Source organism: Somniosus microcephalus, chromosome 11 (assembly GCF_052327205.1).
Source record: "Somniosus microcephalus isolate GS21.2 chromosome 11, FLI_Smic_1.0, whole genome shotgun sequence".
Taxonomy (NCBI): Eukaryota; Metazoa; Chordata; class Chondrichthyes; order Squaliformes; family Somniosidae; genus Somniosus; species Somniosus microcephalus.
In genome coordinates this window covers 108,212,493-108,227,797 of record NC_140997.1, presented here as the reverse complement: position 1 = coordinate 108,227,797, position 15,305 = coordinate 108,212,493, and the positions used below count along the sequence as shown (strand labels likewise).

General features: G+C 65.4%; 1 protein-coding gene across 1 annotated transcript in view; it reads right to left on the bottom strand.

Moving 5' to 3' along the window:
• The window catches only part of LOC147110818 (FYVE, RhoGEF and PH domain-containing protein 5-like), a 1,561,072-nt gene that overhangs the window by 537,757 nt on the left and 1,008,010 nt on the right, over window positions 1-15,305 (bottom strand). Inside the window, exon 11 of the mRNA XM_085999968.1 lies at window positions 138-209. Coding sequence (XP_085856094.1) covers window positions 138-209 — 72 coding nt within the window. The remainder of the gene's footprint in view (window positions 1-137; window positions 210-15,305) is intronic.

Here is a 15,305-nt window from a genome sequence, read left to right as displayed (position 1 = left end):
ATTTAACCTGTTGCACCCAGGCACATCTTGCGCTGCAACCAAGCTTTGTGTAGCTAACGCAAGGGCAGAGTGAGGAGAGTACAATTGAACAACACTGATTGAATAGCGTAATGAGTGGTGGCGGGGGCAGTACTCACCCTCCCAGGCTGGGACACTTGCTGCAGGCCCCTCACTCTGTACTCAACTGACAGCAGCTTCTGCAGATTCTCCTGTTGATGCAAGTGAAAATAAGAAGAGGTGACTGAAAGCTTGTAGCAATGGAGGCCGGGACTGAGCGACACCGGGAGACCGGGACTGAGCGACACCGGGAGACCGGGGCTGAGCGACACCGGGAAACTGGGACGGAGCGACACCAGGAGACAGGAACTGAGCGACACCGGGAGACCGGGACTGAGCAACACAGGGAGACCGGGACTGAGCGACACCGGGAGACCGGAACTGAGCGACACCGGGAGACCGGGACTGAGCGACACCGGGAGACCGGGACTGAGCGACACCGGGAGACCGGGACTGAGCGACACCGGGAGACCGGGTCTGAGCGACACCAGGAGACAGGGACAAGAGGACACCGGGAGACTGGGACTGAGCGACACCGGGAGACCGGGACTGAGCGACACCGGGAGACCGGGACTGAGCGACACCAGGAGACAGGGACAAGGGGACACCGGGAGACTGGGACTGAGTGACACTGGGAGACCGGGACTGAGCGACACCGGGAGACCGGGTCTGAGCGACACCAGGAGACAGGGACAAGGGGACACTGAGAGACTGGGACTGAGCGACACCGGGAGACCGGGACTGAGCGACACCGGGAGACCGGGACTGAGCGACACCGGGAGACCGGGACTGAGCGACACCGGGAGACAGGGACAAGGGGACACCGGGAGACTGGGACTGAGCGACACCGGGAGACCGGGACTGAGCGACACCAGGAGACCGGGACTGAGCGACACCGGGAGACCGGGACTGAGCGACACCGGGAGACCGGGACTGAGCGACACCGGGAGACCGGGACTGAGCGACACCGGGAGACCGGGTCTGAGCGACACCAGGAGACAGGGACAAGGGGACACCGGGAGACTGGGACTGAGCGACACCGGGAGACCGGGAGTGAGCAACACAGGGAGAGCAGGACTGAGCACCACCGGGAGAGCGGGACTGAGCGACACCGGGAGACCGGGAGTGAGCGACACCAGGAGACCGGGACAGAGCGACGCCGGGAGACCGGGACTGAGCGACACCGGGAGAGCGGGACTGAGCGACACCGGGAGACCGGGACTGAGCGACGCCGGGAGACCGGGACTGAGCGACACCGGGAGACCGGGACTGAGTGACACCGGGAGACCGGGACTGAGCGACACCGGGAGACCGGGACTGAGCGACACCGGGAGACCGGGACTGAGTGACACAGGGAGACTGGGACAGGGTGTCACCGGGACACTGGGCTAGGATGACACCAGGACACTGGGCCAAGGAGACACCGGGAGACAAGGTCTGAGCAACACCGGGAGACCGGGACAAGTAGACCGGAACTGAGCGACATTGGGAGAAAGGGACTGAGCGGCACCGGGAGACCGGACCTGAGCGACATAGGGACACCGGGACTGAGCGACATAGGGAGTCCGGGACTGAACGACACCGGGATGCGGTGACTGAGCGACACCGGGATACCGGGACTGCGCGACACCTGGAGAAGGAAGCACTGGGAGACACCGGGAGACCGGGACCAGAATACACCGGTAGACTAGAACCGGGACAGGGTGATGCCGGGAGACTGGGACAGGGCGACGCCGGGAGACCGGGACATGGAGACACTGGGAGACCGGGATATGGAGACGCCAGGAGACAGGGACATGGAGACACCGGGAGACCAGGACATGGAGACGCCGGGAGACCGGGACATGGAGACGCTGGGAGACTGAGACAAGGAGATGGCGGGAGACCGGGACAAGGAGACACCGGGAGACCGGGACAAGGAGTCACCGGGAGAATGGGACAGGGAGACACCGGGAGACCGGGACAGGGAGACACCAGGAGACCGGGACAAGGAGACACCAGGAGACTGGGTCTCAGCGACACCGGGAGACCGGGACATGCAGACACCGGGAGACCGGGACATGGAGACACCGGGAGACCGGGACTGAGCGACACCAGGAGGCCGGGGCTGAGCGACATAGGGAGACCGGGGCTGAGCGACAAATGGACACTGGGACTGAGCGACATAGGGAGACCGGTACTGAACGACACTGGGAGGCGGTGACTGAGCGACACCGGGAGACCAGTACTGCACGACATCTGGATAAGGAAGCACCAGGACAAGGCGACACAGAGAGACCGAGACAGGGAGACACCGGGAAACCGGGACCGGAATACACCGGTAGACTGGGACCGGGACAGGGCGATGCCGGGAGACCGGGACAGGGCAACGCTGGGAGGCCGGGACATGGAGACGCCAGGAGACCGGGACAGGGAGACACCGGGAGACTGCGATAGGGAGACACCGGGAGAATGGGACAGGGAGACACCGGGAGAACGGGACAAGGAGACACCAGGAGAGTGGGTCTCAGCGACACCGGGAGACCGGGACATGGAGGCACCGGGAGACCAGGACATGGAGACACCGGGAGACCGGGACTGAGCGACACTGGGAGACCGGGACTCAGCGACACCGGGAGACCGGGACTGAGCGACACCGGGAGACCGGGTTTGAACAAAACCTGTTGACTGGGTATGAGCGACACCGGGAGACCAGGACGGAGTTACACCAGGAGACCGGGACTGAGCGACACAGGGAGAGCAGGACTGAGCGACACCGGGAGAGCGGGACTGAGCGACAATGGGAGACCGGGACTGAGCGACACCGGGAGACCGGGACTGGGCGATGCCGGGAGGCCGGGACTGAGCGAAGCCGGGAGACCGGGACAGGACGATGCCGGGAGACCGGGACAGGGCGACGCTGGGAGAACAGAACAGGGCGACGCCGGGAGACCGGGACAGGGCGACGCCGGGAGACAGGGACAGGGCGACGCCGGGAGACAGGGACAGGGCGACGCCAGGAGACCGGGACAGGGCGACGCCGGGAGCCCGGGACAGGGCAATGCTGGGAGACCGGGACAAGGAGACACCGGGACAAGGAGACACTGGGAGACCAGGACTGAGTGACTCCGGGAGACCGGGACTGAGCGACACCGGGAGACCGGGACTGAACGACACTGGGAGACCGGGACTGAACGACACCGGGAGACCGGGACTGAGCGACATAGGGAGAATGGGACTGAGCAACATCGGGAGACATGGACAGGGTGACACCGGGAGACATGGACTGATCGATACCAGGAGATCTGGACTGAGGGACACTGGGAGACCGGCACTGATCGACACCGGGAGGCTTTGACTGAGCAACACCGGGAGACCGGGACTGAGCGACACCGGGAGACCGGGACTGAGCGACACGGGGAGAAGAAAGCACCGGGAGAAGGAGACCGGGACCGGAATTCACCGGTAAACTGGGACCAGGACAGGGAGACGCCGGGAGACCGTGACAGGGCAACGCTGGGAGACCGGGCCTGAGCGACACCGGGAGACCGGGACTGAGCAACACCGGGAGACCGAGACCGGATTACACCGGTATACTGGTACCGGACAGGAAGACACCGGGAGACCGTGACAGGGTGACGCCGGGAGACCGGGACAGGGCGACGCCGGGAGACCAGGACAGGGCGATGCCGGGAGACTGTGACAGGGTGATGCCGGGAGACCGGGACATGGAGACGCCGGGAGACCGGGACATGGAAAAGCCGGGAGACCGGGACATGGAGATGCCGGGAGACCGGGACATGGAGACGCTGGGACATGGAGACGCCGGGAGACCGAGAGAAGGAGACGCCGGGTGACTGAGACATGAGATGCCGGGAATCCGGTACAAGAAGACACAGTGACAAGGAGACACCGGGAGACCGGGACAGGGAGACACTGGGAGACCGGGACAGGGAGACACTGGGAGAATGGGACTGAGCAACACCGGGAGACCGGGACAGGGTGACACCAGGAGACTGGGACAAGGAGACACCGGGAGAGCAGGTCGGACCGACACCTGGAGGCCGGGACATTGAGACACCGGGAGAACTGGACATGGAGACACCGGGAGACCGGGACTGAGCGACACCGGGAGACCGGGACTGAGCGACACTGGGAGACTGGGACTGAGCGACACCGGGAGACCGGGACTGAGCGACACCGGGAGACCGGGACTGAGCGACACCGGGAGACAGGGACTGAGCGACACCGGGAGACCGGGACTGAGCGACACCGGGAGAGCGGGATTTAGCGACACCGGGAGACCGGGACTGAGTGACACTGGGAGACCGGGACTGAGCAACACCGGGAGACCGGGACTGAGCGACACCGGGAGACCGGGACTGAGTGACACCGGGAGAGCGGGACTGAGCGACTCCGGGAGACCGGGACTGAGCGACACCGGGCGACAGGGACTGAGCGACACCGGGAGACCGGGACTGAGCGACACCGGGAGTCCAGGACTGAGTGACACCGGGAGACCGGGACAGGGTGACACCGGGACACTGGGCAAGGATGACACCAGGACACTGGGCCAAGGAGACACTGGGAGACAAGGTCTGAGCGACACCGGGAGACCGGGACAAGTAGACCGGAACTGAGTGACACTGGGAGAAAGGGACTGAGCGGCACCGGGAGACCGGACCTGGGCGACATAGGGAGACTGGGGCTGAGCGACATAGGGAGACCGGGGCTGAGCGACATAGGGAGACCGGGACTGAGCGACACCGGGAGACCGGGACTGCGCGACACCTGGAGAAGAAAGCACGGGGAGACCGGGACCAGAATACACCGGTAGACTAGAACCGGGACAGGGCGATGCCGGGAGACTGGGACAGGGCGACGCTGGGAGACTGGGACATGGAGACGCCGGGAGACCGGGACATGGAGACGCCGGGAGACCGGGACATGGAGACGCCGGGAGACCGAGACATGGAGACGCTGGGAGACAGGGACATGGAGACACCGGGAGACCAGGACATGGAGACGCCGGGAGACCGGGACATGGAGACGCTGGGAGCCTGAGACAAGGAGATGGCGGGAGACCGAGACATGAGACACCGGGAAGCCAGTACAAGGAGGCATCGGGACAAGGAGACACCGGGAGACCGGGAGAGGGAGACGCCGGGAGACCGGGACAGGGAGACACCGGGAGACCGGGCAAGGAGACACCAGGAGACTGGGTCTCAGCGACACCGGGAGACCTGGACATGCAGACACCGGGAGACCGGGACATGGAGACACCGGGAGACAAGGACTGAGTGACACTGGGAGACCGGGACTGAGCAACACCGGGAGACCGGGACTGAGCAAAACCGGTTGACTGGGTATGAGCGACACCGGGAGACCAGGACTGAGCGACACCGGGAGAGCGGGACTGAGCGACACCGGGAGACCGGAACTGAGCGACACCGGGAGAGCGGGAGTGAGCGACGCCGGGAGACCGGGACTGAGCGACGCCGGGAGACCGGGACTGAGCGACGCCGGGAGACCGGGAATGAGCGACGCCGGGTGACCGGGACAGGGCGATGCCGGGAGACCGGGACAGGGCGACGCCGGGAGACCGTGACAGGGTGACGCCGGGAGGCCGGGACAGGGCGACGCCGGAAGGCCGGGACAGGCCGACGCCGGGAGACCGGGACAGGGCGACGCCGGGAGACAGGGACAGGGCGACGCCGGGAGACTGGGACAAGGCGACGCCGGGAGACCGGGACAGGGTGACGCCGGGAGCCCAGGACAGGGCGACGCCAGGAGCCCAGGACAGGGCGATGCAGGGAGACCGGGACAAGGAGACACTGGGACAAGGAGACACTGGGAGACCAGGACTGAGCGACACCGGGAGACCGGGACAGAGCGACACCGGGAGACCGGGACTGAATGACACCGGGAGACTGGGACTGAGTGACAAAGGGAGACAGGGACTGAGCGACATAGGGAGAATGTGACTGAGCAACATCGCGAGACATGGACAGGGTGACACCGGGAGGCGTGGACTGATCGACACCAGGAGATCTGGACTGAGCGGCACCGGGAGATCTGGACTGAGCGACACCGGGAGACCGAGACTGATCGACACCGGGAGGCTTTCACTAAGCAACACCGGGAGACCGGGACTGAGTGACCCAGGGAGATCGGGACTGAGCGACACCGGGAGACTGGGACTGAGCGACACCGGGAGAAGGAAGCACCGGGAGAAGGTGACTCCGGGAGACATGGACCGGAATACACCGGTAAACTGAGACCGGGACAGGGAGAAGCCGGGAGACCATGACAGGGCGACGCTGGGAGACCGGGACTGAGCGACACCGGGAGAGCGGGACTGAGCAATACCAGGAGACCGAGACCGGGACAGGGAGACACCGGGAGACCGTGACAGGGTGACGCCGGGCAATCGGGACAGAGCGATGCCGGGAGACTGTGACAGGGTGACGCCGGGAGACCGTGACATGGAGACGCCGAGAGACCGGGACATGGAGACGCTGGGAGACCGGGACATGGAGACACCGGGAGAACGGGACATGGAGACGCCGGGAGGCCAAGAGAAGGAGACGCCGGGTGACCGAGACATGAGACGCCGGGAATCCGGTACAAGAAGACACCGGGACAGGGAGACACCGGGAGACCGGGACAGGGAGAGACCGCGTGAGGGAGACACCGGGACAAGGAGACACCGAGACAGGGAGACGCCGGGACAAGGAGACACTGGGAGAATGGGACTGAGCCACACCGGGAGACTGGGACAGGGTGACCCAGGGAGACCGGGACTGAGCGACACCGGGAGACCGGGACTGAGCGACACCGGGAGAAGGAAGCACCGGGAGAAGGCGACTCCGGGAGACATGGACCGGAATACACCGGTAAACTGAGACCGGGACAGGGAGAAGCCGGGAGACCATGACAGGGCGACGCTGGGAGACCGGGACTGAGCGACACCGGGAGAGCGGGACTGAGCAATACCAGGAGACCGAGACCGGGACAGGGAGACACCGGGAGACCGTGACAGGGTGACGCCGGGCAATCGGGACAGGCGATGCCGGGAGACTGTGACAGGGTGACGCCGGGAGACCGTGACATGGAGACGCCGAGAGACCGGGACATGGAGATGCTGGGAGACCGGGACATGGAGATACCGGGAGAACGGGACATGGAGACGCTGGGAGGCCAAGAGAAGGAGACGCCGGGTGACCGAGACATGAGACGCCGGGAATCCGGTACAAGAAGACACCGGGACAGGGAGACACCGGGAGACCGGGACAGGGAGAGACCGCGTGAGGGAGACACCGGGACAAGGAGACACCGAGACAGGGAGACGCCGGGACAAGGAGACACTGGGAGAATGGGACTGAGCCACACCGGGAGACCGGGACAGGGTGACACCGGGAGACTGGGACAAGGAGACACCGAGAGAGCAGGTCTGACTGACACCTGGAGGCTGGGACATGGAGACAGCAGGAGAATTGGACATGCAGACACCGGGTGACCAGGACTGAGCGACACCGGGAGACCGGGACTGAGCGACACCGGGAGACCGGGACTGAGCGACACCGGGAGACCGGGACTGAGCGACACTGGGAGGCGGTGACTGAGCGACAGCGGGAGACCGGGACTGCGCTACACCTGGAGAAGGTAGCACCGGAAACACCGGGACAAGGAGACACCTAGAGACCGAGACAAGGAGACACCGGGAGACCGGGACCGGAATACACTGGCAGACTGGGACCGGGTCAGGGCGACGCCAGGAGACCGGGACAGGGCGACGCCGGGAGACCGGGACATGGAGACGCTGGGAGACCGGGACATGGAGACACCGGGAGACCGGGACATGGATACGCCGGGAGGCCGGGACAAGGGGACTCAGGAGACTGGGTCTCAGCGACACCGGGAGACTGGGACATGGAGACGCTGGGAGACCGAGACATGGAGACACCGGGAGACCGGGACATGGATACGCCGGGAGATCGGGGCATAGAGACACCGGGAGACCGGGACAGGGAGACGCCGTGAGGCCGGGACAAGGGGACTCAGGAGACTGGGTCTCAGCGACACCGGGAGACCGGGACATGGAGACACAGGGAGACCAGGACATGGAGACACCGGGAGACCGGGACTGAGCGACACCGGGAGACCGGGACTCAGCGACACCGGGAGACCGGGACTGAGTGACACCGGGAGACCGGGGCTGAGCAAAACCGGTTGACTGGGTATTAGCGACACTAGGAGACCGGGACTGAGCAACACCGGGAGACCAAGAGAAGGAGACGCCGGGTGACCGAGACATGAGATGCCGGGAATCCGGTACAAGAAGACACCGAGACAGGGAGACACCGGGAGACCGGGACAGGGAGACACCGCGTGAGGGAGACACCGGGACAAGGAGACACCGAGACAGGGAGACGCCGGGACAAGGAGACACTGGGAGAATGGGACTGAGCCACACCAGGAGACCGGGACAGGGTGACACCGGGAGACTGGGACAAGGAGACGCCGGGAGAGCAGGTCTGACTGACACCTGGAGGCCGGGACATGGAGACACCGGGAGAACTGGACATGGAGACACCGGGTGACCGGGACTGAGCGACACCGGGAGACCGGGACTGAGCGACACCGGTAGACCGGGACTGAGCGACACCGGGAGACCGGGACTGCGCTACACCTGGAGAAGGTAGCACCGGGAGACACCGGGACAAGGAGGCACAGAGAGACCGAGACAAGGAGATACCGAGAGACCGGGACCAGAATACACCAGTAGATTGGGACCGGGTCAGGGTGATGCCGGGAGACCAGGACATGGAGGCGCCGGGAGACCGGGACATGGAGACGCCGGGAGATCGGGGCATAGAGACACCGGGAGACCGGGACAGGGAGACGCCGGGAGGCCGGGACAAGGAGACTCCAGGAGACTGGGTCTCAGCGACACCGGGAGACTGGGACATGGAGACACAGGGAGACCAGGACATGGAGACACCGGGAGACCGGGACTGAGCGACACCGGGAGACCGGGACTCAGCGACACCGGGAGACAGGGACTGAGTGACACCGGGAGACCGGGGCTGAGCAAAACCGGTTGACTGGGTATTAGCGACACTAGGAGACCAGGACTGAGCGACACCGGGAGACCAAGACTGAGTGAGACATGAAGATTGGGACTGAGCGACACCGGGAGACAGGGACTGAGCGACACAGGGAGAGCGGGACTGAGCAACACCAGGAATCCGCGTCTGAGCGACACCGGGAGACCATGACTGAGCAACGCCGGGAGACCGGGACTGAGTGATGCCGGGAGACCGGGACTGAGCGACGCCAGGAGACCGGGACAGGGCGACGCCAGGAGACCGGGACAGGGCGACGCCGGGAGTCCGGGACAGGGCGACGCCATGAGACCGGGACAAGGCGACGCCGGGAGACCGGGACAGGGTGACGCCGGGAGCCCAGGACAGGGCGACGCCAGGAGCCCAGGACAGGGCGATGCAGGGAGACCGGGACAAGGAGACACTGGGACAAGGAGACACTGGGAGACCAGGACTGAGCGACACCGGGAGACCGGGACAGAGCGACACCGGGAGACCGGGACTGAATGACACCGGGAGACTGGGACTGAGTGACAAAGGGAGACAGGGACTGAGCGACATAGGGAGAATGTGACTGAGCAACATCGCGAGACATGGACAGGGTGACACCGGGAGGCGTGGACTGATCGACACCAGGAGATCTGGACTGAGCGGCACCGGGAGATCTGGACTGAGCGACACCGGGAGACCGAGACTGATCGACACCGGGAGGCTTTCACTAAGCAACACCGGGAGACCGGGACTGAGTGACCCAGGGAGATCGGGACTGAGCGACACCGGGAGACCGGGACTGAGCGACACCGGGAGAAGGAAGCACCGGGAGAAGGTGACTCCGGGAGACATGGACCGGAATACACCGGTAAACTGAGACCGGGACAGGGAGAAGCCGGGAGACCATGACAGGGCGACGCTGGGAGACCGGGACTGAGCGACACCGGGAGAGCGGGACTGAGCAATACCAGGAGACCGAGACTGGGACAGGGAGACACCGGGAGACCGTGACAGGGTGACGCCGGGCAATCGGGACAGAGCGATGCCGGGAGACTGTGACAGGGTGACGCCGGGAGACCGTGACATGGAGACGCCGAGAGACCGGGACATGGAGACGCTGGGAGACCGGGACATGGAGACACCGGGAGACCGGGACATGGAGACACAGGGAGACCAGGACATGGAGACACCAGGAGACCGGGACTGAGCGACACCGGGAGACCGGGACTGAGCGACACCGGGAGACCGGGACTGAGCGACACTGGGAGGCGGTGACTGAGCGACAGCGGGAGACCGGGACTGCGCTACACCTGGAGAAGGTAGCACCGGAAACACCGGGACAAGGAGACACCTAGAGACCGAGACAAGGAGACACCGGGAGACCGGGACCGGAATACACTGGCAGACTGGGACCGGGTCAGGGCGAGGCCGGGAGACCGGGACAGGGCGATGCCGGGAGACCGGGACATGGCGACGCCAGGAGACCGAGACAAGGAGACACCGGGAGACCGGGACCGGAATACACTGGCAGACTGGGACCGGGTCAGGGCGACGCCAGGAGACCGGGACAGGGCGACGCCGGGAGACCGGGACATGGAGACGCTGGGAGACCGGGACATGGAGACACCGGGAGACCGGGACATGGATACGCCGGGAGGCCGGGACAAGGGGACTCAGGAGACTGGGTCTCAGCGACACCGGGAGACCGGGACATGGAGACGCTGGGAGACCGAGACATGGAGACACCGGGAGACCGGGACATGGATACGCCGGGAGATCGGGGCATAGAGACACCGGGAGACCGGGACAGGGAGACGCCATGAGGCCGGGACAAGGGGACTCAGGAGACTGGGTCTCAGCGACACCGGGAGACCGGGACATGGAGACACAGGGAGACCAGGACATGGAGACACCGGGAGACCGGGACTGAGCGACACCGGGAGACCGGGACTCAGCGACACCGGGAGACCGGGACTGAGTGACACCGGGAGACCGGGGCTGAGCAAAACCGGTTGACTGGGTATTAGCGACACTAGGAGACCGGGACTGAGCAACACCGGGAGACCAAGAGAAGGAGACGCCGGGTGACCGAGACATGAGATGCCGGGAATCCGGTACAAGAAGACACCGAGACAGGGAGACACCGGGAGACTGGGACAGGGAGACACCGCGTGAGGGAGACACCGGGACAAGGAGACACCGAGACAGGGAGACGCCGGGACAAGGAGACACTGGGAGAATGGGACTGAGCCACACCAGGAGACCGGGACAGGGTGACACCGGGAGACTGGGACAAGGAGACGCCGGGAGAGCAGGTCTGACTGACACCTGGAGGCCGGGACATGGAGACACTGGGAGAACTGGACATGGAGACACCGGGTGACCGGGACTGAGCGACACCGGGAGACCGGGACTGAGCGACATAGGGAGACCAGGACTGAGTGACACTGGAGACCGGGACTGAGCGACACCGGTAGACCGGGACTGAGCGACACCGGGAGACCGGGACTGCACTACACCTGGAGAAGGTAGCACCGGGAGACACCGGGACAAGGAGGCACAGAGAGACCGAGACAAGGAGATACCGAGAGACCGGGACCAGAATACACCAGTAGATTGGGACCGGGTCAGGGTGATGCCGGGAGACCAGGACATGGAGGCGCCGGGAGACCGGGACATGGAGACGCCGGGAGATCGGTGCATAGAGACACCGGGAGACCGGGACAGGGAGACGCCGGGAGGCCGGGACAAGGAGACTCCAGGAGACTGGGTCTCAGCGACACCGGGAGACTGGGACATGGAGACACAGGGAGACCAGGACATGGAGACACCGGGAGACCGGGACTGAGCGACACCGGGAGACCGGGACTCAGCGACACCGGGAGACAGGGACTGAGTGACACCGGGAGACCGGGGCTGAGCAAAACCGGTTGACTGGGTATTAGCGACACTAGGAGACCAGGACTGAGCGACACCGGGAGACCAAGACTGAGTGAGACATGAAGATTGGGACTGAGCGACACCGGGAGACAGGGACTGAGTGACACAGGGAGAGCGGGACTGAGCAACACCAGGAATCCGCGTCTGAGCGACACCGGGAGACCATGACTGAGCAACGCCGGGAGACCGGGACTGAGTGATGCCGGGAGACCGGGACTGAGCGACGCCAGGAGACCGGGACAGGGCGACACCAGGAGACCGGGACAGGGCGACGCCGGGAGTCCGGGACAGGGCGACGCCATGAGACCGGGACAGGGCGATGCCGGGAGACTGGGACAAGAAGACACCGGGAGAGCAGATCTGACTGACACCTGGAGGCCGGGACATGGAGACACCGGGAGAACTGGACATGGAGACACCGGGTGACCGGGACTGAGTGACACTGGGAGACCGGGACTGAGCGACATAGGGGGACCAGGACTGAGCGACACTGGGAGACCGGGACTGAGCGACACCGGGAGACCGGGACTGAGCAACACCGGGAGGCGGTGACTGAGTGACACCGGGAGACCGGGACTGCGCTACACCTGGAGAAGGTAGCACCGGGAGACACCGGGACAAGGAGACACAGAGAGACCGAGGCAAGGAGACACCGGGAGACCGGGACCGGAAAACACCGGTAGACTGGGACCGGGTCAGGGCGATGCCGGGAGACCGGGACAGGGCGACGCCGGGAGACCGGGACATGGAGACGCCAGGAGACCGGGACATGGAGACGCCGGGAGATCGGGGCAGGGAGACACCAGGAGATCGGGGCATAGAGACACCGGGAGACCAGGACATGGAGACACCGGGAGACCGGGACTGAGCGACACCGGGAGACCGGGACTCAGCGACACCGGGAGACAGGGACTGAGTGACACCGGGAGACTGGGGCTGAGCAAAACTGGTTGACTGGGTATTAGCGACACTAGGAGACCAGGACTGAGCGACACCAGGAGACCAAGACTGAGTGAGACATGAAGATTGGGACTGAGCGACACCAGGAGACTGGGACTGAGCGACACAGGGAGAGCGGGACTGAGCGACACCGGGAGACCAGGTCTGAGCGACACCGGGAGACCATGACTGAGCGACGCCGGGAGACCAGGACTGAGCGACGCCGGGAGACCGGGACTGAGCGACGCCAGGAGACCGGGACAGGGCGACGCCATGAGACCGGGACAGGGCGATGCCGGGAGACCGGGACAGGGCGACTCCGGGTGGCAGGGACAGAGCGACGCCGGGAGACCGGGACAGGGCGACGCCGGGAGACCGGGACAGGGCGACGCCGGGAGACCGGGACAGGGCGACACCTGGAGAAGGAAGCACCGGGAGACACCAGGACAAGGAGACACAGAGAGACCGAGACAAGGAGACACCGGGTGACCGGGACCAGAATACACCGGTAGACTGGGACCGGGTCAGGGCGAGGCCGGGAGACCGGGACAGGGCGATGCCGGGAGACCGGGACATGGCGACGCCAGGAGACCGGGACATGGAGACGCCGGGAGACCGGGACATGGAGACACCGGGAGACCGGGACAGGGAGATGCCGGGAGACCGGGACAAGGAGACACCAGGAGACTGGGTCTCAGCGACACCGGGAGACCGGGACATGGAGACACCGGGAGACCGGGACTGAGCGACACCGGAAGAACGGGACTGAGCGACACCAGGAGACCAGGACTGAGCGACACCGGGACTGAGCAACACCGGGAGACTGGGACTGAGCAAAACCGGTTGACTGGGTATTAGCGACACTGGGAGACCGGGACTGAGCGACACCGGGAGACCGGGACTGAGCGACACAGGGAGAGTGGGAGTGAGCAACGCCGGGAGACCGGGACTGAGCGACGCCGGGAGACCGGGACAGGGCGATGCCAGGAGACCGGGACAGGGCGACGCCATGAGACCGGGACAGGGCGATGCCGGGAGACCGGGACAGGTCAACGCTGGGAGGCAGGGACAGGGCGACGCCGGGAGACCGGGACAGGGCGATGCCGGGAGCCCGGGACAGGGCGACGCTGGGAGACCGGGACAAGGAGACACTGGGAGACCAGGACTGAGCGACACCAGAAGAGCGGGACTGAGCGACACCGGGAGACCGGGACTGAACGACACCGGGAGACCGGGACTGAGTGACATAGGGAGACAGGGACTGAGCGACATATGGAGAATGGGACTGAGCCACACCGGGAGACATGGACAGGGTGACACCGGGAGACCTGAACTGATCGACACCAGGAGATCTGGACTGAGGGACACCGGGAGACCGGGACTGATCGACACCGGGAGGCTTTGACTGAGCAACACCGGGAGAGCGGGACTGATTGACACTGGAAGGCTTTGACTGAGCAACACCGGGAGACCGGGACTGAGCGACACCGGGAGACCGGGACTGAGCGACACCGGGAGAAGGAAGCACCGGGAGAAGGAGACACCGGGAGACCGGGACCAGAATGCACCGGTAAACTGGGACCAGGACAGGGAGGCGCCGGGAGACCGTGACAGGGTGACGCTGGGAGACCGGGACTGAGCGACACTGGGAGACCGGGACTGAGCAACACCGGGAGACCGAGACCGGATTACACCGGTATACTGGTATGGGACAGGGAGACACCGGGAGACCGTGACGGGTGACGCCGGGGGACCGTGACATGGAGACGCTGGGAGACCGGGACATGGAGACGCCGGGAGACCGGGACATGGAGACGTCGGGAGACCGGGAAATGGAGATGCCGGGAGACCGGGACATGGAGACGTCGGGAGACCGGGACATGGAGACGCCGGGAGGCCGGGACAAGGGGACTCGGGAGACTGGGTCTCAGCGACACCGGGAGACCGGGACATGGAGATGCTGGGAGACCGGGACATGGAGACACCGGGAGACCGGGACATGGATACGCCGGGAGATCGGGGCATAGAGACACCGGGAGACCAGGACAGGGAGACACCGTGAGGCCGGGACAAGGGGACTCAGGAGACTGGGTCTCAGCGACACCGGGAGACCGGGACATGGAGACACAGGGAGACCAGGACATGGAGACACCGGGAGACTGGGACTGAGCGACACCGGGAGACCGGGACTCAGCGACACCGGGAGACCGGGACTGAGTGACACCGGGAGACCGGGGCTGAGCAAAACCGGTTGACTGGGTATTAGCGACACTAGGAGACCGGGACTGAGCA